Source organism: Peromyscus maniculatus, chromosome X (assembly GCF_049852395.1).
Source record: "Peromyscus maniculatus bairdii isolate BWxNUB_F1_BW_parent chromosome X, HU_Pman_BW_mat_3.1, whole genome shotgun sequence".
NCBI classification, from domain to species: domain Eukaryota; kingdom Metazoa; phylum Chordata; class Mammalia; order Rodentia; family Cricetidae; genus Peromyscus; species Peromyscus maniculatus.
Genome location: NC_134875.1, coordinates 121,058,156 through 121,083,811, shown reverse-complemented (window position 1 = coordinate 121,083,811; position 25,656 = coordinate 121,058,156). Strand labels below are relative to the sequence as shown.

General features: G+C 42.4%; 1 protein-coding gene and 1 pseudogene across 1 annotated transcript; both read left to right on the top strand.

Moving 5' to 3' along the window:
• The first annotated feature begins 4,356 nt into the window (after positions 1-4,356).
• Positions 4,357-14,312, top strand: Hccs (holocytochrome c synthase). Its single transcript, XM_006994325.4, has 7 exons — positions 4,357-4,533; positions 5,306-5,449; positions 7,914-8,059; positions 8,356-8,504; positions 9,424-9,543; positions 12,188-12,274; positions 12,968-14,312. Exons 2-7 carry the CDS (start codon positions 5,347-5,349, stop codon positions 13,164-13,166), a joined length of 804 nt encoding a protein of 267 aa, XP_006994387.1. The 5' UTR covers positions 4,357-4,533; positions 5,306-5,346; the 3' UTR covers positions 13,167-14,312.
• Positions 14,313-18,193: 3,881 nt separating this feature from the next.
• On the top strand, positions 18,194-23,198 carry LOC102928281 (dnaJ homolog subfamily B member 6-like; annotated as a pseudogene).
• The last annotated feature ends 2,458 nt before the right edge of the window (positions 23,199-25,656 follow it).

Sequence of the window (25,656 nt, the reverse complement as noted above, 5' to 3'; positions counted from 1 at the left end):
CCCTACCTTAAAGAGAAGCAGAGCTTTGCTTCCTATAAGCCTCATACATGTAGATTACAAAAAAGATGTTGGGTCACTCCTTGTCATTTATCAGAAAACAGCCTTCAGGATGGACCTGAGTGTAAGAACATTAACACTGATGGCTATCCACTTTTAAGGTAGACCTGAATTCAACAAATCTGTGGTGGGGCCTGATATTCTAAATTTTAAATAGCTTCAAACAGATAGAAATCTTGTCTCCATAGATTAAATTTTAATAGCGTTGTTTCCTCTCAATCTTTGTCAAATAATGTTTCAAATCAAATGCATGATTTGAAATTATGTCTCTTTAGATGTATTGTATTGTTACTTAGTTGATCTATAAGTTATTTGAATACAAATTCCTGAAGAACAAAGCCTTTGCTCAGCATTTTTGTATTTCTATCAATTTTTACATTACCTGGTATGTTTTACATTCTCCATGACTATCATTGAATTAGTGATATTGTTTAAGATTTATTGACTTTAAACTTTCAGATAATAAACTTAGTTACTGGTCCACATTTAGGTAGGCAAGTTGTACTAGATCAAAGCTTGGTATATCACTAAACCCTTACTTGAGATGACATGTTTCATAGCAATATTTTTGTGATGAAAAATGTAGTAATTTCAGGTGTAAGTTCCTCATCTCATATGAGGCTGATCAGAGAGTGTAAACTAGCATCCACTGGTGGGACATATTTTAAATATAATTGACAGATTGAAAAACTTAATAAGGATATATATTCTAACTTCAGTTAACCCATATGTAGGTAGGAAAAATACATTTAACTGGGCAGTGGTGGTGCACGCCTTTAATCCCAGCACTTGGGAGGCAGAGGCAGGCAGATCTCTGTGAGTTCAAAGCCAGCCTGGTCTACAGAGTGAGTTCCAGGACAACCAAGGCTAAAACAGAGAAACCCTGTCTCAAAAAAAAAAGAAAGGAAAAGGAAAAGACAAATACACTTAAATATAAAACTCAAGAGCTATTATAACTGGGGCATGCTCCTGCTTCTGTGCTCTTCCTCATAGACATAACTTTCTTTGTTATGTTCTCATACCCAGGCCATACCAGTTTTTCTGTTCTCTGGCCATGATCCTGGGTGAGGCATCCTGCTGCCTCTGATCTTGGAAAATTCTGGAAGTTCAGGACCCAGGAACATTAGAGTCTTGAAATAAATTGTAAAATAAAAGTGAGAACTGTGGGAGATAACAGAAAATAGTGGTGAGAAGCTGTGTGAGAGAAGGCAGAATGTAAGAGAAGAGAGAATTGTGGGACAGAATGGATTATTGTGATACAACAAAGAATTTCCAGTAGGAATGTGGAATTTAGGAAGAGACTAGGGACCTGGGGAAAAGAATAATATATCCTGAAAATGGGAAACTGACAAAGTATAGAGTGAGAAAAGAAAGAATGGCAGAACATATGGGAAATTTTAAAAAAAAGATATAAATGTATGTTATACAAACAAATATATAATATATATTATCCGATACAACATGGTAAGACCTGAAACCATTTACACACAAACATCAAAAACAGATTTGGTGGGCTGGATTATATATACACACCTTAGAACAATGGTTCTCAGCCTGTGTGTTGTGACCCCACAGGGGTTGCATATCAAATATTTACATTATGATTCATAACAGAGCAAACTTACAGTTATGAAGTATCAATGACCATAACTGTATGATTGAGGGATCACCACAACTTGAGGAACTGTATTAAAGGATTACAGCATTAGGAAGATCGAGAAGCACTGCCTTAAAGAAGTTGTGCCACTTAGGCTGACAACGCTTCCCACAAGAACCAAATACTAACAAAAAATCCCAGTACCTGAAACAAGAAACAAGAAACCAACTTTCCAAAGGGTTGGTTTGAGTAGTCCAAGGGACTTGTAAAAAAATATAGGTTGTCAATATAGCCCTTGGTTACCTCTCGGGGGTTAAGTGTGTGCCCCTATTTGAAAACACCACATAGTTAGGACACAGGACTCAGATGATTTGAGCTAGATCTTCCTGAGGTCTGGCTTCCATGGTACCAACAAATACTACTTAATCTGCCAAGAAAGGGAAGCAGTAAAATAGTTGTAGCCAGCTACAATGCCTATGAACCATAACAATTACTAATATAGCAAAATGTATATAAAGGTGCAATGAGTGGCCCTCGTATGTTGGTGACAACCAACAACTGTCTAGTTTTCCTATTGGCTAGAAAATTAAAAGAAAGAGAATGGTTCTAAAGGAAGAGGCCTATATTTTGCTAGTGAGGCTTGTAAGTCTGGAGTAAGGCACCTGGGACTGGTCCTAATTTTGCCACTCATTAGACATTATCATAAACAACTTTTTACATGCAAATGTAAAAATATTTGCATATTTTTACAAAGTTTTGCGATTGATAATGGCTAGTTCCCCAGGGAAATATATTGTAGGCTGATATAATATTTTTTGTTTGTTTGTTTTTGTTTTTTGAGACAGGGTTTCTCTGTGTATCCCTGGCTGTCCTGGAACTCACTCTGTAGACCAGACTGGCCTCAAACTCACAGAGATTACGTGCCTCTGCCTTCTGAGTGCTGGGATTAAAGGCTGCACCACCACTGCCCAGCAATATATTTTTAAATGTAATTTTGATACAATTTCAAGGCCTGGTCTAGAAGACAGACAGCTCCCATTCCTGAGCAACTTGGTTAATTAAGTCTCCTCTCTAAACACTTCCTTTATTAGACTGTCATATTCTGGACCACTATACACCTGTCCCAGTCATCTCATGGTTGGATACTAGACTACTAAAGACAGCTCCAGCGCAGGCTGAAAATATCTAAATTAGCCAATCCAAAACCTGCTGACACTGTCTCATCTATTCTTTGCACAGAAACCAAAATAGAAGCTCTTATGCACAGATGCTTTCTGTCCCCTTGCCTTGTGATCAATCCTGAAACTTCCACATGCAGCTCTCTCCTGCCATGGCTTAGTGTTTATTTCCTCTCTTGGGATCTATGAGTATAATACACTATCAATTTTATGATAACTACTATGGTTTGCTTTTTTTTTTTTTTTTTGAGATAGGGTTTCTCTGTGTAGCTTTGGAGCCTATCCTGGAACTCACTTTGTAGACCAGGCTGGCCTTGAACTCACAGAGATCCACCTGCTTCAGCCTCCTGAGTGCTGGGATTAAAGGCTTGGGCCACCACTGCCAGCTTGATTTGCTTTCTATTGCTGTCATAAGCAAGTTAGGGAAGAAAGGAATTTGAAGGGAACTCAGGGCAGGAACTCAAGGTAGGAACCTGAAGGCTCCTAGGAACTGAATCAAAAGCCATGGAGGCCATGAAAGTACACTGCATACTGATTGTTTGCTCTCCATGGCTCACTTAGCTTGATTTCTTATACAAGCCTACAGTACCACCTTCCCATGGGTAGCACCATCCACAGTGGGCTGGGTCCTCCCACATCAACAGTTAACCAAGAAAATGCCCACACAGGCCAATCTGATGGAGGCAATGACTCTAGCTTGTGTCAAGTTAACAAAAATCCAACCAGAGCAATAACCATCTCCCATCTGCCGGTTTACCATACACACATAATATGAAAACTTATTTTATCTTATATGAAATATAATACTTATATGAAAGCTGCAATTCTATGATTGCATGGAGTACATGCACAACAGCTGCCAGAGTCCTGAAAGGACTAGGCAAAGGAAGTTTAAGTGCATGCACTGAATTATAGTATTTTATTCCATAAATAAGCACAACTTTTTTTTTTTTTTTTGGTTTTCTGAGACAGGGTTTCTCTGTGTAGCTTTGCGCCTTTTCTAGAACTCACTTGGTAGTCCAGGCTGGCCTCGAACTCAGTGATCCGCCTGCCTCTGCCTCCCGAGTGCTGGGATTAAAGGCGTGCACCACCACCGCCGGCATAAGCACAACTATTACGTGGTTATTAAAAAACACAAACTGTCCAGAGTGAGTTCCAGGAAAGGTGTAAAGCTACACTGAGAAACCCTGTCTCGAAAAACAAAAACAAAAAAAACGAAACAAGCAAAAAAAAAAAAACCTCTAACAAAACAAAAAACCCACAAATTGGCCTTCCAAGAACCTAAAGAAATGACATTAAAAAAAAAATAAAGCACCACAGCAATTTGACAACTCCAAAGCCTCACACAGGGCCTGCACTCTGGCTCACGCGGCTTGCAGAGTTGAAAACACCGCCCAGACCATAGAGGAGGGGCCGGAGAGAGGGCCCCGGCGGCTATTGGCCTCGGAACGGAAGGGGTGGGACCCAACCTCCCTGACTGACAGGGATTCCTCTCCTCAGCCTGCGGCCGGCCTCCGCGCTCCCGGAAGTCCCGCCCTTAGGAAAGGAAGTTAACGGCACTGGAGAACGCCGGCTGTGACCCGAGCGTTCGCGGTGACCCGCTGTGAGGAGAAGCGGCGGCCGTTGGTCGCTGCCGCGAGGGTTCGGCTCGGCGGTTCGACGCGGGCCCGGCCGCCCGGGACAGTCCGTGGTGAGAGTCAGGTACAGAAGGGCGTGCAGGTTAGACTGAAGCCGGTGGGCTGTGGGGACCGCGGACTGGTGCGGGGTGGGGGACGCGCGTAGACGGGCGGGCCAGACTGGCGGCGCCCTGCCCTTCCCAGGTGCTTCTTGGTCCCCCATTTTGGTGACACTCCCTCTTTTGAAGCATCCTATCTTTTCTGAGGCCCCGGGCCTCCGGGGGCAGGGGGTTCGAGTCGGGTTAGGTAGGCTTTCCCTCCGGGCCCGGGTCACGAGGCCGGTTCAGTAGGCTTCCTCCCTCGGGCCCGCGTCACCGCCCCTAGGACCCCACCACCATATTTACACGCGTCCCCACGACGTGGTTTCTTTCACCTTACGCGTTTCCAGTCTCTCAGAGACCTGTCCCCAAATGGTGGCATAGCTGTCACGGTATTTTCCCAAAGGGGGCAGTATTTAAAACGGTCCCCAGGGCCGGGCGGCGGCGGCACACGCCCGTAATCCCAGCACTCGGGAGGCAGAGGCAGGCGGATCTCTGTGAGTTCGAGGCCAGCCTGGGCTACAGAGCGAGATCCAGGACAGCCAGGGCTACACAGAGAAACCCTGTCTCGAAAAAAACAAACAAACAAAAAAACCCAAAAAACCTGTGCCCAAACAAGTGCCCTACCTTGGGATGGGGAGGGAGAATGAGTGCCATGGGATGGGGAGGGAGAATGAGGGTCAGCCACATTCAGAATAGCAAGGGGGATGGCCTGGTTGTTAAGCCTCTGCGTTTAAATGGGACTTCTTGCTTTGGCAGTTGGAAATTGTAGCTTGGGAGTCCTCCCTGTGATTCCAGCCATGGGTTCCTCAGCATCTACTCCTGCTGCTGCAGCAAACCCCTCAAATGCTTCAGATCATCAGCCACCTTCACAGTGTCCCATGCATGAAGGGAAGAAGAAAGGTAATTTTCCTGTTGGCTAGAAAATTAAAAGAAAGAGAATGGTTCTAAAGGGAGAGGCCTATATTTTGCTAGTGAGGCTTGTAAGCCTGGGAGTAAGGCACCCTGGGACTGGTCCTAATTTTGCCACTCTTTAGACATTATCATAAACAACTTCTTTATGTCTCAGTTTCTCATCTATAAGTGTAATACAATAATTTTCACAGGATTGTGATGATGATTATCTGAAACCATGCATGAAAACCTAGCAGTTGCTCCATAAAGTAGCCTCATCTCTCCAGAGTTTACTTGTGCCTACATCAGTGGTTCTTAGCCATGGATGAAGAGACAGGACTGCTAATGATAAATATTTTGAGTTGTCACAACTGAGAGGCAACGATACTGCTGACATTTAGTGAGGTGGGACCAAAGATGCTACTAAACATCCTACAGCATCAGACATGGATGGAGTCTTTGATCCCTAAATAATAAGAATGTCAGAGCTGAGAAACGTCAGTCTAGCGGTGTTTCAATAAACTACTCCTGTATCTGTTGTAGTCTTCTTTTAGGTCAAAATAAGCCTTCACCAAATGAATTTATAGACCATTATGTCAGTGCAAGGTTGGAAACAAAAAAGTTCTTTAATTGGTGCACATCTGCTTTAGATAGTTCACATTGGGGCAGTATGCTGTGCTTACTCTATGTTCATGTTTACTGCATGCTCATGCTTCAGTGTCGTCATCATCCCACTCCAAGAGGTCAGCACTTACTCTGTGACAAGCACTGCTGGGTTTTGTTTTTTGACAGAGAGAAATAGCAAAGCACACAGTAGACAAAAATCCTTTGTCTGATAAGGATTACATTCTCACCTTTATGGGAGATTAATTATCTGCTTGTTTTGTAGTCAAGGAAACTAAAGCTCAGAGAAAGTAACTTATGTACTCCAAGTCATTTAGCTAGCAAGTGGCGAGGTTGATGAAATTCAGTGACCTTGGACAAGGACACAGCCCATGTTCCAGTATTTCTGCTTCTGGATATTGAGACAAAGCAGACAAAGCAAGTGTGCCTTTGCTCTGAGCGTCTGTTCTCTCATAGTCCTCTTTATGATTTTCTCTATTACACAGTTTTTATGCTGCTTTATTTCCATTAGTGAAGAGAATTTAAATATTTGTAGGAGGCTAAAGGGCCTCTAGGTTATATAATGTGAAAAGTATAGCACTATTTTCCTTCTAATATCCACCTGGGACCAATGCCCTGGGAAGACTGGTGTTTTAATGATACAAAGGAAGGTATTGCAGTTCAGTTTTCACCCCTAAAGTGAACAACTGCTTGAGGTCTTGGAAAATGAAGGCTTGGGAGGAGAAGCCAAGGAAGTAAAAAGAAAGTTCTTTTTTTTTTCTCTCTCGAGACAGAGTTTCTCTGTGTAGTTTTGGTGCCTGTCCTGGATCTCACTCTGTAGACCAGGCTGGCCTCGAACTCACAGAGATCTGCCTGGCTCTGCCTCCTGAATACTGAGATTAAAGGCGTGCACCACCAATGCCCGGTGCACTGTCTTTTCTATATATGACATCCAGCATTCAGCATCTTCTCTATTTTCCTACTGGTGCCTGGAACAAGGGAGGATTCCATGACAGAAGCAACTGTCATTCAGGGACACAGATCTTTAAATACTTTGCTATTTACCTGATGTTTAGACAAGCTTCTCAGTCCCCACAACTGCCTGGAGCAGCACCCTAGGAGCTTGGGCATTGACTGCTACTTGTGCTGCTCTGTTCGTTCATAAGACTCAGAAGCATGAGTGTATCATGGGGCGTTTTCTTAAAAATCTGCCCTTTCTTGGTAAGCTTTTATTATTTGCTGACAAGGACTAGCACCTCAGATGAGTGGTATATTTCTGTGGCTTACTTGAGTATTAGAACAAACATGAGCAGAGTGGCATTTACATTATTCTTTGGGTCCCTGTAATATCTGCTCATTTTCTGCTCCTGTACCCAATATTTGAAGGAGTGTGTCAACAATAGATGCTTAGATAGTGGCTGCTACCTCATTGAAGTCAGAGTTGTCTGGAATTAACAGCTGGAAGTCAGAGAGAGTCAAGTATGGCCAGCCCTCACCCAAGTTCCTCTGTCAGCTCCCAGCTACTGGTCCAGGTAGGAACCTTGTAGGACGTTACTAATAACATGTAATGGGCAACACCCACTGCTGAATCTGCAGAATGGTTTTAGTTTATTTTTGCTGGGGGCATGACAGAATTGAAGAATGTATGTCTTTTTCTTTTAAAGTGAAAATACATTTGTAGCATCTTGTCATCTTTAGGTATTGGAAAGTTAACTGGCTTAGTTCTTGGCACCTTTAAGTAGAAGAAACTTAGTTTTTCAACTGTGTTGGTCAGAATTTTAGCCCTTTAAGGTCCCAACTAAGAGAACTCCCTTCCACTGTTGGTGTGGTATGTTAATAGTAACAATGTTTTAATACTCGATTATTTCAGGCTGTCCAGTGAGTGCAGTGGCATCTGATCCATCCAGTGAGAGCAAAGAACACTCTGTGCCTGCCCACCAAGATCGGGCCTATGAGTATGTGGAATGCCCTGTTACTGGTGCTAAGAATAAGGAGAACCTTGATCCTTCAAACCTGGTAATCTGCCCTCATCTCTTCCTAGGACATTTTATGTACCCATGCATTCTCTACCACAGTCAACCATGTCTCCTCAAACTATGAGCTAGAATAAATCTTTCCTAAGTTATTTCATCACAGCAACAACAAAAAAGGTAGTACGAGGAAAATAAATCAGAGGTTTGGTACACTGATGTTGCTGTTATAATGGGAACTTGTACCTCTTGTATGGTGAATAACTTTCAAGGGTGTACTGATTTTTTTTTGGTTTATATCATAGTGCTGAAATTCAGACACAATCCACTGATTTTCTTTAGATGCCACCACCTAATCAGACTCCATCCCCAGATCAGCCATTTGCTTTGTCTACCTCAAGAGAGGAGTCATCTATTCCAAGAGCAGACTCTGAGAAAAAGTGGGTTTACCCTTCTGAACAGATGTTCTGGAATGCCATGCTACGGAAAGGGTGAGTGAACATATTATTTAGGAGAATATTTGCTTGCCACACTTATCTCAGAATTAAATGTTATGGATTTTTTTAGCCTCTAAAAATACAGTAATTTTTAGTGAGTTAATCTATAATAGAATCTATAATAGAATTTTCAGAGTTATCAAAAAGTACAAAGCCAGTAATCAAGGTAGGTTTTTTTTTTTTAAGAAAAACAGAACTAACAGGGCAAGGGTCTGGTGGAGTAGGGGTGCGGTGGTCTAGAAGATATTTGTTACAAGGAAGTGGTCCCCATTATCATGGAAGCCAGCAGCCAGCAGCAAGTCCCAAGATCTGCTACCAGGTAGTGGAAGAGCTGGGAAAGCCAGTGATGTAGTTAGTCAGCCAGACGTCCTGAGAACTGGGGAGTTGGGGGGGGGCCTGAGAATAGAAGTTCTCATCTGAAAATTGGGAAGCTTGAAATCCAGAAATACCTGATATTTAAGTTCAGGTTGAAAATCAGGTAAAGCCTAATTAATGTTGTAGTAGTTCAAGCATATATGCAGGAATTCCTGCTTACTTATGGAAAGCACTGCAGCCTTTGTGTTATACTTAAACCTGTAACTGATTGAATGTGATCTACCTGAGCAGGACAATCTGTTTTACTCATATCATAGCAATCAGTCACATTTTTAGAAATATAAAAAGAAACACTGTTATATAAAATGCCTAGGAAAAAGTTGGTAAATCATTTATTAATGGTACTAAATGAATAATACCACCATAAAAATAGATGGTTCTGTTAGTATGCTTTTGGGAATTCCATGAAATAAGATTAAGATGAACTTTCAATCTTTGGTTTCAGTGTATAAAAAGTATAAACCATTTTATGAATACATAGAGTGACTTCTGGCTTTATCAATAGCATTTGTTAAAACTTAACATGTTTTTTTCTTAGGTGGAAGTGGAAGGATGATGATATTAGTCAGAAAGATATGTATAATATCATTAGAATCCACAATCAGAATAATGAGCAAGCTTGGAAGGAGATTTTGAAGTGGGAAGCCCTTCATGCTCAGTAAGTGTATAAAATTAAAAAAAAAAAACTTTCCTGCATTTTTTTTTACTTCATATCAGCCTTTCTACAGTGTTAACTTTGAAATAATTTGTTATTCATTTGTGTAACAGCGATCATCCTTATAGGACACACCGCACTTTCTTACTCCCTAAGCTTTAAGTTTGTAGAGAATTTGAAGCAAAGATAGCTCAGCTCTGCTTTATGCTGGCTTAGGCCTCCGATGATCAGGCTGTCAGAAATGGCTGCTGCAGAGCTGTGGGCTAGAGTTTCCTGAAGGCATGACCATGTGCCCATCTGGCAAAGGGGTACCTGCTCACAGCCTCTAAATGGGACTGTTTCAGCTGCCTTACATCACAGTGGCTAGGTTCCAGAAACTGAGCTCTCAAAAGCACCAGACAGAAGCCAAATCTCCGTTTCTGGTGTAGCTAAAACGACTCAGGTATCCCAAGCCTGACCAGATTCAAAGGGGAGATGGAGATTCCATCTCTCAGTGAAAGAAGTATCATAGGTCAGTCATTGAAAGCAGAACAGAGCACGTTGAAAATGAGACTAAATTGTGATTCAGGGCATGTGGGAAAGAACTTTTTGTTCCTTTAGCAGTATTTGGAATCCTTGTAAGGACTGACCTTAAAGATGTGTCTACACATGGGCTCCTTTTCTCAGAGATAATAGGTCAGTTGAAGGAGCAGTGGTTCTCCATATCACCTGGAAGGTTTGTTGCAATTCTACAAACTGGGCTGGCTTGCGGGTGTCTGACCCAGTCCAGAATGGGTCATAGGCTTGATGTTTATAGAATGATGTGATATTGCTGGTTTGAGAGCACCACCTCCAGAAGTGGAGGGATGGGGAATATCTTCACAAAGAACTAGGTCCTGTTATAATCTGGCTTACATTTCATATTCCTTCCAAAGCATGATTAATAATATTCATAGAGAAAAGCCACTTGCTGCCTTATTTTTAAGGTAGTTTCTTTGGTTTTGGCATTTACAGTGAGCATTTCAGTATTAGCACGATGTGGGTGTTGGCTAGCTGGATGCCAGGTGGGTAGACTTTCCTGGTGGTAACCCATGACCTAAAGGAAAGAGCTGGCTGGCTAACTCAGATGCAAGTAACTGTCATAACCTAGGTAAAAAAATGTACACTAATTAAAGCCACCTGTTCACTACTTGCAGCATGATTTTAAAAGCAAAGAAGTAGAAGCAGAAGGAATTTCAGCTTGTCAGTTCCATCACCTCTAGTCATTTTACATATTTTTGGCAAAATTAGCTAGGCCATAAAAGCACCCTCTAATGTCTCAAAAGAAAAGTTACATAGATTGAGTTTACTGCTTTGCCTGTTAGCCTCTTGAGAAGAGATACTAGAAAGTCAGTAGCTCACAGTCAGGCTTTGTTGTACTCTGGATATGGATTCTTTTCTCCTTTACATGGTAGGAATATAGCTTGTCTTCCCAATAGGATCAACTACCAAGATAAGTGGCTCCTGTCTTAATGGACCAGTCCTCCAACCCCCATCAGGGGATCAGGTTTGTGTCTTTTAAGGGGAGGAGCTTGTATATCCTCTGTACCAGTAAAGGACAGACACTTAAGGGAACTCAGCCAAGGTCTCTAATTAGGATACTGCCAGTGGTCAGGTTACTTAAAAAACAGGTTCAGCAGTACTTACAGCTAGTTCCTGGAAGTCAGCCTTTAATTGGTTGAAATGAAACAATGAAGCCCCCCCCAATATTCTTGGATTGGTTCCAGGACATCCAAGGATAACAAAAGCCATGGAAGCTGAAAGTCCCTTTTAATTTCATTGCACTTTCATGCAGTATGTGTACATTTTCCTTCATATTTTAGATAGTCATTTTATAATTGACTAATGTAAATGTATAAATAGTTGTCTGTTTTATTTAAGGTATGATGAAAAGGAATAAAAATCAGATATGCTTAGTGCAGATGCCGAGTTTTATATTTATTACTGTTTTGTTTGTTTTTGAGACAGTCTCGTGTAGCCCAGGCAGACCTCTGTGTAACCTAAGGATAACCTTGAATTTGTGATCCTCTTTACCTTCACTTCCCGAGTGCTGAAATTACAAGTATACATCATAATATCTGATTTATGTGGTACTGAGCATTGAACTCAGAGCTTTATGCATGGTAGGCAAGTACTGTATCAACTGAGCTATATCCCCAGTCCTCAGACACAGTGTTTTTCCAAGTATTTTTAGTGTACAGTTGGTTGAATCTGTGAAAAGGAGCCCATAGACCCAAAGGGCTGACTGTAGAGAGCAGTTTCTGTTGTTTCTCTGAAGATACCCTAGCTGCTCTATGCCAAAGAGAAAGAATATACACAATACATAGCACTTTTTTCTGAGAGTGTGCCTGTGCTCTTGTCCCAGATGAGAAGGTCCTGTCTCCTGAATCTGGCAGGAAAGCCAAGCAGATGCCTAGAGAGAGACATACAGAATCCAAAAGGAAAGAGAAATGTTTGCAACAAATAGAGCCAATTTATTTCAGTTCTGTTAGAAGTTACTGTTTTCTGTAAATGTGATAGTATAGCACATAAATACAGAAAAAAAAGACATTACCACAAAACTGGGACATCATCCTGTCAAAGGAAAGAAAATATTTTTAATAGACTATTCTTATTTGGACATTTTCAGTGAGTGTCCTTGTGGCCCATCATTGGTCCGATTTGGAGGCAAAGCCAAAGAATATTCACCAAGGGCAAGAATTCGTTCCTGGATGGGGTAAGTGTTAGTGTGGAGATGCTATTGACATTCCTCAAACCATCGTCCACATTCTCACCACCAAAATCAGAGTGAGAAAAGTGCTAAACTTCATATCCAGCCTATATTTCTTTATCTCCTTGAGTTTACTCATAAGTGGACAGAATTATGAGGGGGAGTGGCTAGCTTCCTATTTCATTCTCCAAGGATTGAAATGTGCTTTTTATTTTTATTTTATTTTATATGCACTGGTGTGAAGGTGTCAGATCCTGGAGATCTGAAATTACAGACAGTTGTGAGCTGCCATGTGGGTGCTGGGAATTGAACCTGTGTCTTCTGGAAGAGCAGCCAGTGCTCTTAACCATTGAGCCATCTCTCCAGCCCCAAAATGTGTTTTTTTTTTTTTATTTCAAGATCCTTAGAATTGTCCTTTTACTCTTGTGTTTATCTTGCCTCTTTTCTCCAGCCTCCTAGCCTGAGTCTCTTTCCCATGAACTTTTTTCCTTTATGGACAGATGGTCTGACTCATCATATTTTTCAGTACCACATTTTCTAAGCACCATAGACTGATTGCTCAAGTCCCATCTCCCCTGCTAGGTGTTTGCATGTGAGAGCGGCATCTGAACATGTGCTGTTTTCCAGTCTGTCTTTCTGCTTACACCAAAACTGAATGCAAACCAGCACTTAACATTCACTATTGTGTTTTCATTCCAGGTATGAGTTGCCTTTCGACAGGCATGACTGGATCATCAACCGTTGTGGCACAGAAGTTAGGTATGTGATTGATTACTATGATGGCGGTGAGGTCAACAAGGACTACCAGTTCACCGTCCTGGATGTGCGTCCTGCCTTCGATTCGTTCTCAGCAGTATGGGACAGAATGAAGGTTGCTTGGTGGCGCTGGACTTCGTAACCAGTTTTGTTTGTTAGGAAAAAACTGAAACTTTTTTTTTTTTTTCTGAGAAAGATGTTAAACTTTTCCCCAAACTGAATGCACTCATAGTGTCACCATGGGACTTTTCAAGTGTGTAATCAAACTTGATCTTTCATGCAAAGATGCCATGCTCCATTAAATTTTGAGTCACATTTTCCATTAGAGTTGATGGGTCATTTAAATTTTTTTTCCATTTGGTGTAAGTGGGAAGTAGTCCCTTAATTTTCCCATTAACTGCAGTATTTCGTGTTTTCTATAAACAGTCTGAAAAAGGAGCTTTTAAAAAAGCATAGAAAGCTGTTCTTCTCCTTACTATTTTCTTGGGAGTATTTGAAAGTGTGATGCTTTTACCTGCCAAATATTTTAACTATATTCATTATAAAAGAAGCACTTACTCTTATTTTAAAAGTAAGCAACATTTCTTAAATCCCTACAGTCTAAGTAGCAACCCTGAACAAAATGCAAAAGTATATACTGAATGTACTCGGCAAGACTAATACAAGTGTATTTTTCAGACTTGACCTTGATAGAAGGTTCAACTCGATGATATATGCAAATTTCAAAATACTTTGCCTCTCATTTCTGTTCTAATATGTGACTATTAATGAAAAGCTGGTCTCACTGTCCTGGAAAGTTGACAGATTATTTTAAGTTATTACATCTCAGTTCATTCTCCCATCAGGAGTTTTTCCACAGTAACCTAATGTAAACCTTGAAAGCCTGGCTCCAGTTAGAGGGCCAGCAGTGTCCCTTTGAAAAGTAAGATTATATTGGCTAATTGTTAGAATTCACAAGATGTGTTTTTTTCCTCAGACGTGGAATGTTTGCATCAATTCACCATCCGTTTTATATTTATTTTAAGCAAGCAGTAAGTTTGCTGCTGGAAACTGGCTGTTTTAATTTCAATTATAGCAGCATGTTAAAAATAACTTGTTTTCTGAAGTGTTGATACAATGAAAATTTTTAATTTATCCTAAATACTGTATTGTTAAATTAGTGGATGGAGTTGGTGTCTTTGAGTTACTAATTTGATGTAGATATCTTTGTTGTATGATGCTTCAAAAATCCAACATTTAAAAATATTCGTATTTTTTAAATAAAGCTGACAGTGAAAAGGTTCTGAAATTTCTCAGAGTGATTTTATAGTTACTATTTTTTCTAGGCACAAACTTCACTAAATGCAACAGTGGTCTCATCTGTTAATCACATAATTTTAAACTTCATAAGAATATAATCACTGTTGGCCCTTTTTGCAGCTGCTATTGATGGAGTATAGGATGAAGTATTTTGAGAAACAGCATTATGACTGGAAACTGAAAATTAAGCTGCATGCAAGGGTTCTCGCTGTAATGGTGATAAGGTATTGTGAAAGTCAGCTGTCAAGTAAACTCAGTTACATGATAAACAGTTTTATATACTCTTTCACCACTTCTAGAGAAGACACTTTGCTGAATACTCAGAGTTGCTTTGTGGCTAGATTACACTTGAGTCTGTCTAGGGAATAGAACTCTGCTCTGATAGTTTTTATATAACTTGAGATTCATTTTGGTTCTTCTCCAACATTTTAAACATCTTTTGTCTGTGGAAATGTCATCATTTAGAATTAGAACATACTAGTGCATGTCAGGCAAAGTATTAACAGAAAAGGTAGGTTCAAACTAGGTTACATTTAGTATTCCTATGAATTCACTAGCTGTCATTTATGTGATATTGATGTCCACTCTGCATCACACCCAGGACACAAAATTACAAAAGATATATTCACTACCTACAGAAACTCAATCTTTCAGAGCTCAGTTTATAACCACAGTCATGGTATTGTACAATTCTTAAAGAATTCACTGTGGTACTAATGGGGTTAGGGATACACATAAGTACTTTTTAATATGTTTAGTTACTGTGATAATTAGTATAGTCAAGTTGACAAAATTTAGAATCACCTGGGAAAATGGGACTCCAGGCATGCCTGTGGGGGGCTGTCTTGATTACATTAATTGAGGTGGGAATATGCAGCTATCATGGCCTGCACCATTGCTCCATTAGTATCCTGTACTACATAAAATGAAGAAAGTGAGCTGAACACTAGCAACTATGCTTTCATTTGTTTCTGGATTGTGGGCACAAGGTGACCAGCTGCTTTAGGCTTTTGCTGCTTTGACTTCCCTACCATGATGGGAGTACCTTGAACTGTGAGCTAAAACCCTTTCTCAAGTTCCTTTTATTGAGCTGTTCATCACAGCAACAGGAACGGAAACCAAGACAGTTAACAATTTCTTTGGTCCCGGATGTGTTTACCTTCTAGCAGAGTTATTGCTCCCAATTGAAAGTGAAGCACTCTGTGTTTATTTCCTTTCTAATTAATCCTTCTCGTGACTGTCAAAATCATGTTCAGTCATTTGTGTTGCTATAGGCTTGAGGCTCCTTGTGATTAAGAGGGCATACCCTGAAGGTTGGTGGCTTGTTGGAGTGCTCTCCTCCTTACTTGCTCTGTGACATTTCTGTCTCTGGGCGTCAGTTTTCATGGCTACAAAATGAGCATACAGAGTTGTTTGGCAAGTTCTGTGAGGCGTTTGAGTGCTCTTGGAGCAGAGCCCTGGATGGAGAGAGCTCAGTACCAGCCATCCCCACAGTTGACAGAAACAAATAAAGGGAGAAGTCAAGCTAGGCTTGACTTAAGCAAGACTAGCCTGAGTCAAGGTACTGAGACACTCCACAGGAAGAATCTGGCAAGATCAGGAGGCTCTTCTGATTTGTGCCAATAGGTGGTAGATACATAGACGCTTAATCTAAGCAACCTCATATTATTTAAAGTGGCTAAAGGAATATCCTTTTCATAATACATAGACATAAGGAGATACTTGGTTAACTTAATATGCAAGTCCCACACAGGCAAGCATGACTAAGCTGAATTTCCTAATCTAAAATGTAACAATGTAAACATAAACCAGCTTCATAAATAGAAATGAAGTAAAACCTACGAGAGAGCAACCGGGAATACTGCCATGTAGCTGGGAAGGACTGGGAAAATAATGAGAGAAATTCAAATTCTTTCACATCTTTGCAGTTTTTTCTTAAAATCCCTGCTACAAAAGTGAACTGGAATAGTAGATGATGTATTGTGTATATGGGTCATGTAAGGAATAAATGATTGCTGGCACATATCACCCAGAAGATCCACTGGCCTTTGTTCCTTCCAGAAGGACTAGTGAATGATGCTGTTTATAGACTTTCAGATAAAATCTAACATATAATCATTTCATAATTTGATTTTATCTGTTTTTGAAGTGTGGCATGTAGTATAAAATGTAGTATATGTAGCAAAGTAGTATATGAGGGCATTATTTGAGATTTTGCTGCCTTGCCCATTTCTCTTTCTTGTGTACTTTGCCTAGCCAGGCTGTTCTCAAACTTCTGCAGATCAGAATTCCTTGGAAGGCTTGTTAGAATGCATGTGCCTGGGCTCCCACCCAGGGTCCTTCATCTTGTAGACATGGGACAGCTCAAAATTTACCTTGGTAACATCCTCCCAACAGACTGATGTTATTGGTCCAGGCACCATGTGGACCTCGTTTTTCCCTGGCATTTTTGGGGCTTCCACCTACTACCAACTTTGCAACTGTGTTTCCAATTGTTGCATATTCCCATGGTCATGGACCGAAATTCACAAGTAGGAGACGTGAAAGCAAAGGTTAAGTGGAAATACCCATTTCCCATTTTACTTAATCACCATTCCTTCCTTCCCCAAAGCCCCTCTTGTTCTCAGTTCTGAATTTTACTGAGTTCTATTTGAATAACAAAAACTTTTCCTTGGAAAGTTCATCTCCTGTGACTTGTAGGTGATCACGGTGAGCCAGGGTTGCAGTGGGGTGAAGGCAGTGCTCCACACTGACTCAGAAAAGCCCTTGTACTCTGTGCTGCTGGGATGAAGGCAGTGCTCCACACTGACTCAGAGAGCCCTTGTACTCTGTGCTGCTTCTGTGTGAATTGATGGTGGCCACTCCCTTGAGCAGGTGAGATGTTTGCTCTTGCTCTGAGTTGTCTCTGATACATGACCTTTGCTCACCATCTTAGCTTGCCAGGTAGCTATAACTAAGGCTACAGATGGAGCAGCTTAAACAACAGAATTTTATCCTCAGTTCTGAACGCCAAAAACACAAAGCTAAGAGTTTTGTTCCCTCTAGCAAAAGATTTGATCCTTATTTGGCTTTTAGCTTCTGGCTATTCCTTGGCTTGAGGAAGGGTAACACCTGTCTTCGTGTCTTCCTGTCTCTCTCTCTCCCCCTTTGCCCCTCGCTCTACTCCCTCTTCCCCCTCCCTCCCTGTCCCTGTCTTGTGCTCACTTGTTCACTTACATTCCCTCTCTGCCTCCCCTCTCTAGTGCTTGATTGCTCACTTGCACTCTTTCCCTCTCACCCCCTCACTCATTGCTCACCCTGACTGCCTCCCTCCCTCCCTCTTTCTCTCCCCTTACACTCTCTCACTCCCCTCACTTGGTGTACCTCAATTACCCTTTTTATTAGGACAGCAGTTCTAGTGGAGTGAAGCCTCCTCCAAATGGCCTCATCCTCACTTGATCATCTGCAAAGACCCTGTTTGCAAGTGGGTTTCCATTTGTAGCTCCTAGGGTGTTAGTACAAGACCATCTTGGGGGAGGACAACACAATCCAGTCCATAATACTTTTGACAAAATTTACTCCTGACATGTAAGCACTGCCACTTCGAATGCTGCAGTGTGTTAGTTTGAATACTTGGCTCAGCCATGATATTGTGAACCATTGCTCCTTGGCAAGCTTTACCCTTCTGCCTAGCTAGGTGTGCCCCTGGTCACCCCAAGTTCTGTATCTATACAAAAAGGTAACCAGTTCATGTGTAACAGAGATGGAATTTTTTTTTTTTTTTTGGTTTTTTGAGACAAGGTTTCTCTGTAGCTTTGTACTTTTCCTGAAACTCGATTTTGGAGATCAGATTGGCCTCGAATTTACAGATCTGCCTCCCGAGTGCTGGGATTAAAGGCAAGTACTGGGATTAAAGGCGTATGCCACCACCGCCCGACTTTTTTTAAAGTGGGAGGTAACAGAAAGTAAGATCCACAAGGCACCTGAAAGGTAAAAACTCAATGGCTTGCCTGCCCTTGGGTATTACACTGAGTTGAGGTCAAGGAGGCACTGGAAACAGACTTTCCATGTTTCCTTCCCACAAGAAAAAAAAAAAAACTTTCTAAGTCCACTCTTAATTTGATTTACCCTCTAACAGAATAGATTAATCTCCTTTGTGTGGAAACACAGCAGCTTTGCCCCTACCCCTAATGGTAATGTCTGAGGGTTCTGAAGACCATTTCACTGATTATCCCACACCCAGAGAAAGTTCACTCCCCAACTGTATAGAAACCAACACCATAGCACCTGGTCGCAGAAGGGAAGAGCTTTGGACTAAGGCTGTTATAGCTCAGTTGGGAGTGTTTGTTTAACAAGGATGAAGCCCTAGGTTCTGTGTCTAGCATTGCATAAACTTGGTGTGGTGTTACAAGCCTGTAATCCCTTCACTTGGGAGGTGAGAGCAGGAAGATCAATTAAGGTCATCCTTAGGTACATATCAAGGTTCAGATCAGCCTGGGATACCCTAGACCCTGTGATAGAGATAAAAATGGAGAGGGAGAGTCCACTTCAATGAAGACTAACTGACAGACAGGCATGTTCAAATTGGTCACATTTGGTCGGTAGCAAGGGAACTGAAGTGGCCAGTTAAGCTGTTGACTGTATCTAGGTGGCACTTAAGGATGATTCTGATCTGTTTCATAATTGTTCACACTCTTATTTCTATTACAGATCCCCAAAGCCCCTATTCTGGTTTCAGTCTACTCATTAAAGACTTTGGTTTCACAAGACTCTTGAGGTCATTATTTTAGGTCAAGTCCTGGTATTCTGTGCCTATCCCCTAAAAAATAGCTGAAGTGGTTTTTAGGAGTAGGGGAGTTACCATTTTATGGCTCAGTTTCAACACTGCACTTTGGTCTCTGAATTAGGTGAGTGCCTTATTTTGTTCATGCATCGTGGATGGGGGAACCTCATACCACAGACATTGAGTTTTGCCAATTCTGGAGGCTGTCAAGTAGGAGATCAAGGTGAGTATGATTCAGTGGCTGGTAAGGACCTTCCGTTTCATGGGTAACAGTTCTTATGATTCTCAAATATAGGAGCAAAGGAAAACTGGGGTGCTCTCTGTTGTTATGATCTAACCGCCTCTCAAAAGTTCCATAACCGCTGACGAGATAACTCCCCAGTGCGAGTCCACATTAGAGCCCACATTAAAGGGACCAAGAACCTGTGGCTTGAAAAGTCATAAGTTCTAGGGCAGTGGTTCTCAACCTTCCTAATACTGTGACCCTTTAATTCAATTCCTCAAGTTGTGGTGACTCCCAACCATAAAATTATTTTTGTTGCTACTTTATTATAACTGATTTTGCTACTGTTATGAATGAAGAACCATAATGTAAATATATGTGTTTTCTGATAATCTTAGGCAACCCCTGTGAAAGAGCCATTTGACCCCACACAAGGGTTGTAACCCACAGGTTAAGAACTGCTACTCTGGGAGCAAACCCAATATTATAATTCTGTTAAATGGACACAGTATTAACATAACTCCTAATGATTTGTTGATATACCCATAGATGAAAACACCTCTTATCCCCATCAGAGAAGCTTTTCAGTGCAGTAGATTGCAATTAACACAGAGACCTTCAACTGGTCATGTGCTGAGAATATAAGAGACCATGGAGTGCTCAGCCCTAAATGGGACATACATATCATTCCCCTTTCCACAAGGATCATGGATCTTTTCAAAAGGGGGAACAGAAAGATTCTAAGTGTCAACGGTGCTAAATAAAATCAAGAAAAGTTTTTCTCAGACACAACAGGGAAGCTGAACATAGGAACTCACAATGATTTTGACAACATACACAAGACCTGAGCAAGCTCCAGCCAGACAAAATCCCAGCACTGAGTGGGGAAGGTGGGCAGGGATCCCACCCTTAGCTGGGGGGTATCAGTGTTTGATGGCTGTTAGAAGAGAGAGCCCTGGTAGGCTGACCACACGCAAGATCAGTCCTCAATCCCAGGACTAGCTGGCAACAAACAAGGCTTGATGGGGAAACAAAAACAGAAAAGGAAGTCATCTCAAAGGTGGGTAGAAATAAAGTGTGGAGAGGCTGCTTATGGGAGAATTGGAGGAAGGTAAATATTATCAAAATACATTGTATGAAATTCTTGAAGAATCAATAAAAATATTGTTTAAAGCCACCACCGCCACCAGCGCAGCTGTGTCAGAGCCGCGAGGAGACCGGCTGCCGCCCCCTCGGATTTGTTCCAACAGTCTGTTAAAACATGGTGGATTACTATGAAGTTCTGGGCGTGCAGAGACATGCCTCAACTGAGGACATTAAAAAGGCATATCAGGCCGGGCGGTGGTGGCTCACGCCTTTAATCCCAGCACTCGGGAGGCAGAGCCAGGTGGATCTCTGTGAGTTCGAGGCCAGCCTGGTCTCCAAAGCGAGTTCCAGGAAAGGCGCAAAGCTACACAGAGAAACTCTGTCTCGAAAAACCAAAAAAAAAAAAAAAAAAAAAAAAAAGGCATATCGGAACAGGCACTTTAAATGGCATCCGGACAAAAATCCTGAAAATAAAGAAACAGCAGAGCGGAAATTCAAACAAGTAGCTGGGGCATATGAGGTGTTATCGGATGCAAAAAAGTGGGATATCTATGACAAATACAGCAAAGAAGGATTAAATGGTAACGGAGGAGAAGGAGGTGGAAGCCATTTTGAAAGTCCGTTTGAGTTTGGCTTCACATTCCGGAATCCAGATGATGTCTTAAGGGAATTTTTTGGTGGAACGGACCCATTTTCATTTGACCTCTTTGAAGACCCATTTGATGACTTTTTTTGGGAACCCAAGGGGTCCCCGAGGAAGCAGAAACCGGGGTGCAGGCTCGTTTTTCTCTGCATTCCGTGGATTTCCTCCTTTTGGGGGGCGGGTGGGATTTCCTGCTTTTTTTTTTTTCTTTTTTTCTTCAAGACAGGGTTTCTCTGTGTAGCTTTGCGCCTTTCCTAGAACTTGCTTTGGAGCCCAGGCTGGCCTCGAACTCATAGAGATCCACCTGCCTCTGCCTCCCGAGTGCTGGGATTAAAGGCATGCGCCACCACAGCCCAGTTGGATTTCCTGATTTTGATACAGGATTCACTCCATTCGGCTCACTGGGGCATGGGGGTATCACTTCATTCTCTTCAGCATCATTTGGCGGTAGCGGAATGGGCAATTTCAAATCAATATCAACTTCTACTAAGATAGTTAATGGCAAAAAAAAAAAAAAATACTACAAAGAGAGTTGTGGAGAATGGTCAAGAAAGAGTAGAAGTTGAAGAAGACGGACAGTTAAAGTCCTTGACGAAGAATGCCAGCGGAGAGGCCAACACACAGCAGTTCTGGCCTCTGGCCCGGCCCCAGCATCAGTTCGGGCGCCCTACCCGTCCCGGCCCAGGCCCCAGCTCCAGCCCAGACTCCAGCCCCTTCTGTCAGCACCCGCCCACGAAGCCACCCAAGCCTGCCCGGACCGTCAAACTTGTGTCCAAAAGCAACTGGGAAGATGAAGAGCAGTTCAGGCAGCGGGTTTCTGGCAACTGGGATGTCCCCATGACCTCAGCAGGGCACAAGAAAGGTGGCAAGAGGAAGAAGCAGAAGCAGAAAGGGGACTTGAAGAAGTCGACCAAAGGGAACCACTAGGCTGGACTTGGCGGCAGCCACAGCAGCTGCTCTCGTGTGTGGTGCACATGTACACGGCTCTGGGCCACTTCACTTAGCAGGATTATGGACGTGTGCCCACGGATCGGATCTATAGGTAGGATCAGGGGTGTTGGAGATGGAGGTGACAATGCCGGGTGGCCTGTATAGTATAAGCTGGTTACACAGCCTCAGCCTTGTAACTTTGCTTTTACCCAGCACCAAAATCTGTAGCCTTTTCCTCTTGTTGTAAGGATCTGCCTTGTTCTTTTTAGCAGTCCAAGCCCTGCTCCAAGCACTGAAGTATTTGTGGCTGTAGGAGTCCAGTAGGGTTCAGTAGGGAGCTGGGTATGTGTTCATGACAGACTGTCTCCTGGCAGTGGTACAGTGTGCAGTTTTAGTACAGCGGAACTTACAGGTAATGTAAGCTGCACCTTGAGCCATGGCTGTCGGGGTGCTTTGGATTCAGCTCTCTGGCAACAAGAGTCCATCATGAGCCACTTCAGATGTAGTCTTTCCTTATTTTTATTGTTCAATTCTTAATCTTCTCCAGATGTCAGAATTGACACCAAATATAGTTTAGTTTTTTGGGGGAAATCTCATCTTTTCTTCTTGGAGAAATATTTGTCCTTCAGTCAAATGGTTTTGCCTATCAACACCATTTCTAGCTTTTGTAGGTCCATGCCACTGGCTATTTACACCAACACAGGGCACACACAGGTATATGCAGAATAATCAGCTATCAAGCAAGAAGCTTGACCTTAGTTCGTCCTGTTGCAAGTACTGTCCCTTTCACAAGCACCATCCTGTCAAATCCATGGCATGCTGCCCCCTAACCTGCCCTTTGCACTGAGCACCAAGTAGTTCTGATGCCGCCTCACTTCTGGGCTTCACGGTGCCTCTTGGGGATGTTCCTTCCTCTTGGCCTCGGGCATCTGTTACTCGAACTTTGTCTCCTTAGAAGGGAGGGCATTATCAAAAGTGTTGGTGGACTTGAGATGCCAGCAGTTGGGTCCGGCATTGTAGAAAGGGGGAGTTTTGTGAGTTATGGGCACTGCCATAGCTAGGAGCCTGGGACAGGGTCACGTTAGGTTTGAGGGCACGGCCATGAAGTGTTTGCTTGGTTTTGATGGGAGGTGGTGTGGGCAGTTACCGTGGAGTGTGGATTGGTATTAATGTGTGTTGTGGAAATGTGACCCACAAGGCGTAATGTATTTTAGTGCTACTGATGTAAATAAAATGTAAACATCACTGAGTCCAGCTCTCTTATGGTCATTCCTTGCCTGTAAGTTAAACTGTTACTATGAAGAATAAAAGCAAGTCTTATAATTTTTTTTTTAAAATATTGTTTAAAAATCCTTAGAAGTGCCAGGCGGTGGTGGTGCACACCTTTAATCCCAGCACTTGGGAGGCAGAGCCAGGCAGATCTCTGTGAGTTCGAGGCCAGCCTGGGCTACCAAGTGAGTCCCAGGAAAGGCGCAAAGCTACACAGAGAAACCCTGTCTCGAAAAACCAAAAAAAAAAAAAAAAATCCTTAGAAGTGCCAGGCGGTGGTGGTGCACACCTTTAATCCCAGCACTTGGGAGGCAGAGCCAGGCGGATCTCTGTGAGTTCGAGGCCAGCCTGGGCTACCAAGTGAGTTCCAGGAAAGGCGCAAAGCTACACAGAGAAACCCTGTGTCTCAAAAAACCAAAAAAAAAAAAAAATCCTTAGAAGTTATGAGATTTTGAACAGATACAAACCACAGGCTGTAGTGTGGTGATATGTTTGTAATCTAGGAAATGAAGCTTGTCTGAATATCAGAGGGCAGTGCCTGCCACAGAGTTAAACACAGAGGTCAGGCAGTGGTGGCACACACCTTTAATAGTTATGTCACTTGGGACGCAGAGGCAGAGATCTGTCTGGATTTCTGTGAGTTCAAGGCCACACTGGGCTACATGAGATTAATCCAGTCTAAAAGAGAAACAGCCAGGCAGTGGTGGCACACACCTTTAATTCCAGCACTTGGGATCTCATGCCTTTAATCCCAGCACTAGGAAGGTTGAAACAGGAAGTGATGTGGCTGGGCAAAGAAAGGACTATAAGGTGGGAGGGGACAGGAACTCGGCTCGCTCTTGCAGGCTGAGGAGTCGGTGAGGTAAGAGGTGGTGGCTGTGGCTTGCTCTGCTTCTCTGAGTTTTCAACATTCACCCTGATATCTGGCTCCGGGTTTTTACTAAGACCAATTAGGATTCATGCAACACTGTAGCAGCAAGAAAACCACACATTAAAATTAATAGAGAAACTGGGACTCCAAAGTAAGTAGGCAGAAATATGGCAAGGCTAGAAACGGGAAGGATGAAGACTGGAAGGATGTAGGTAGGATGGCTTTTGTGTATCAGAAGTAATACGTGCACCCTGGAATGGAATAGAGTAGTTTTTTAGCTGGGCTTTCAGATGGGAAAGTGTCCTGAGGAAGAGTCAGGAGCTTGGGCTCCCACTCTTTCCTCAGTACTGGCCTGGGAAACAGTCTCAGGTCAAGGCCTTTTTCCCTCCCTGGCTCCAGGGTTGTTTATATACCAAATGGCTGCTCTTCTGAAATTGGGTCCTTCTCTTTATTCAACAGAGTATGTGACAACTTGGAGAGTCCAGTGAAAAGTCCACAGTGGAAGTTAGGGCTTGTTGAAAAGAACTAACATTTCAAGGAAGCAGTATGACAGCATCCAAATTAGTTAACTGGAAGACCGCAAAGCCACAGAGCACACCCTGATCGCAGACATAATATCCCTTATTTTTGACCAGTTCTCCCAGATATTTGTTCCACTTCCAGGAACACTCTTTACTGCAGAGGCTTTGGAATGCAGGCAACATTTTATCATAGTTATGTCTCTCTGACTTTTCACTCTGGAAAAGACAGGTGAATAGGTGGATGAATTCACCAATTCAGTCTTTTTTTTTCAACAATTGAAAAAAGAGTGGCTTTGTCTTGATTGAGAGATCCTTAAAGGTGTATCTAGACTTCCTTTATATCTTTCAAACCCAGGAGCCTGGGACTGGAATTGGTGACCAATAAGCCCCAGTAAAGATAGATTGCCTATAGATCATTAAGTGAAGCCATCAACTAATCATTTGATCCGCTGAAGTGATCACAGTGCCATCATACTTTGAAGTAAAAGAAAATCCAAAGATGCTGCTTGCTTATCAGCAAGTGATTCTGTCTGTTACAGGGAACTCTGTTCTTAGGGAGATGTAAACAAATGTCTGTCCCCTCCTTATAAGTCCCCAGTGACAAAGTGCAGTTCCACGGAAGGCCAGACTATTAGGTGAACCAAAGAGTTCACTAGGCCTACAGGGCATGGCTGAGGGGTTATTTATAGGGTATAGGTGGCCCCCCCTCAAACAACTGTATCACCGGAAAGTCTCATTTTAGTGTTGATAATTTCCCCAGAGCTGTGCAGATGTAGTTACCCACTTAGCCATCTCTCATCATCCCTTAATATTTCAATTAGGAACAGAGTGACAGCATGGGTTGCTTCTTCACTGTCCCGTACAACACAGAGATAGGGTGCCAAGAGTCTTTGCAGGGCAGTGATGTTCAAAAGATAGCATCTCCATGCTTGTCAATCCCTTCTCAAACCTTTTTCTATAGAAATTGCACCTGTGTCTGCATTTTCAAGGAGCTGATGGCCTTCTGTGGTTTTCCATTGCACATAACA

Bases quoted from the DNA above. Each gene is read 5' to 3' on its own strand.
- Hccs (XM_006994325.4), top strand. From the start codon at position 5,347: ATGGGTTCCTCAGCATCTACTCCTGCTGCTGCAGCAAACCCCTCAAAT. The intron at 8,505-9,423 runs GTGAGTGAACAT...TTTTTTTCTTAG, and splicing joins AATGCCATGCTACGGAAAGG to GTGGAAGTGGAAGGATGATG. The intron at 9,544-12,187 runs GTAAGTGTATAA...GGACATTTTCAG, and splicing joins TGGGAAGCCCTTCATGCTCA to TGAGTGTCCTTGTGGCCCAT.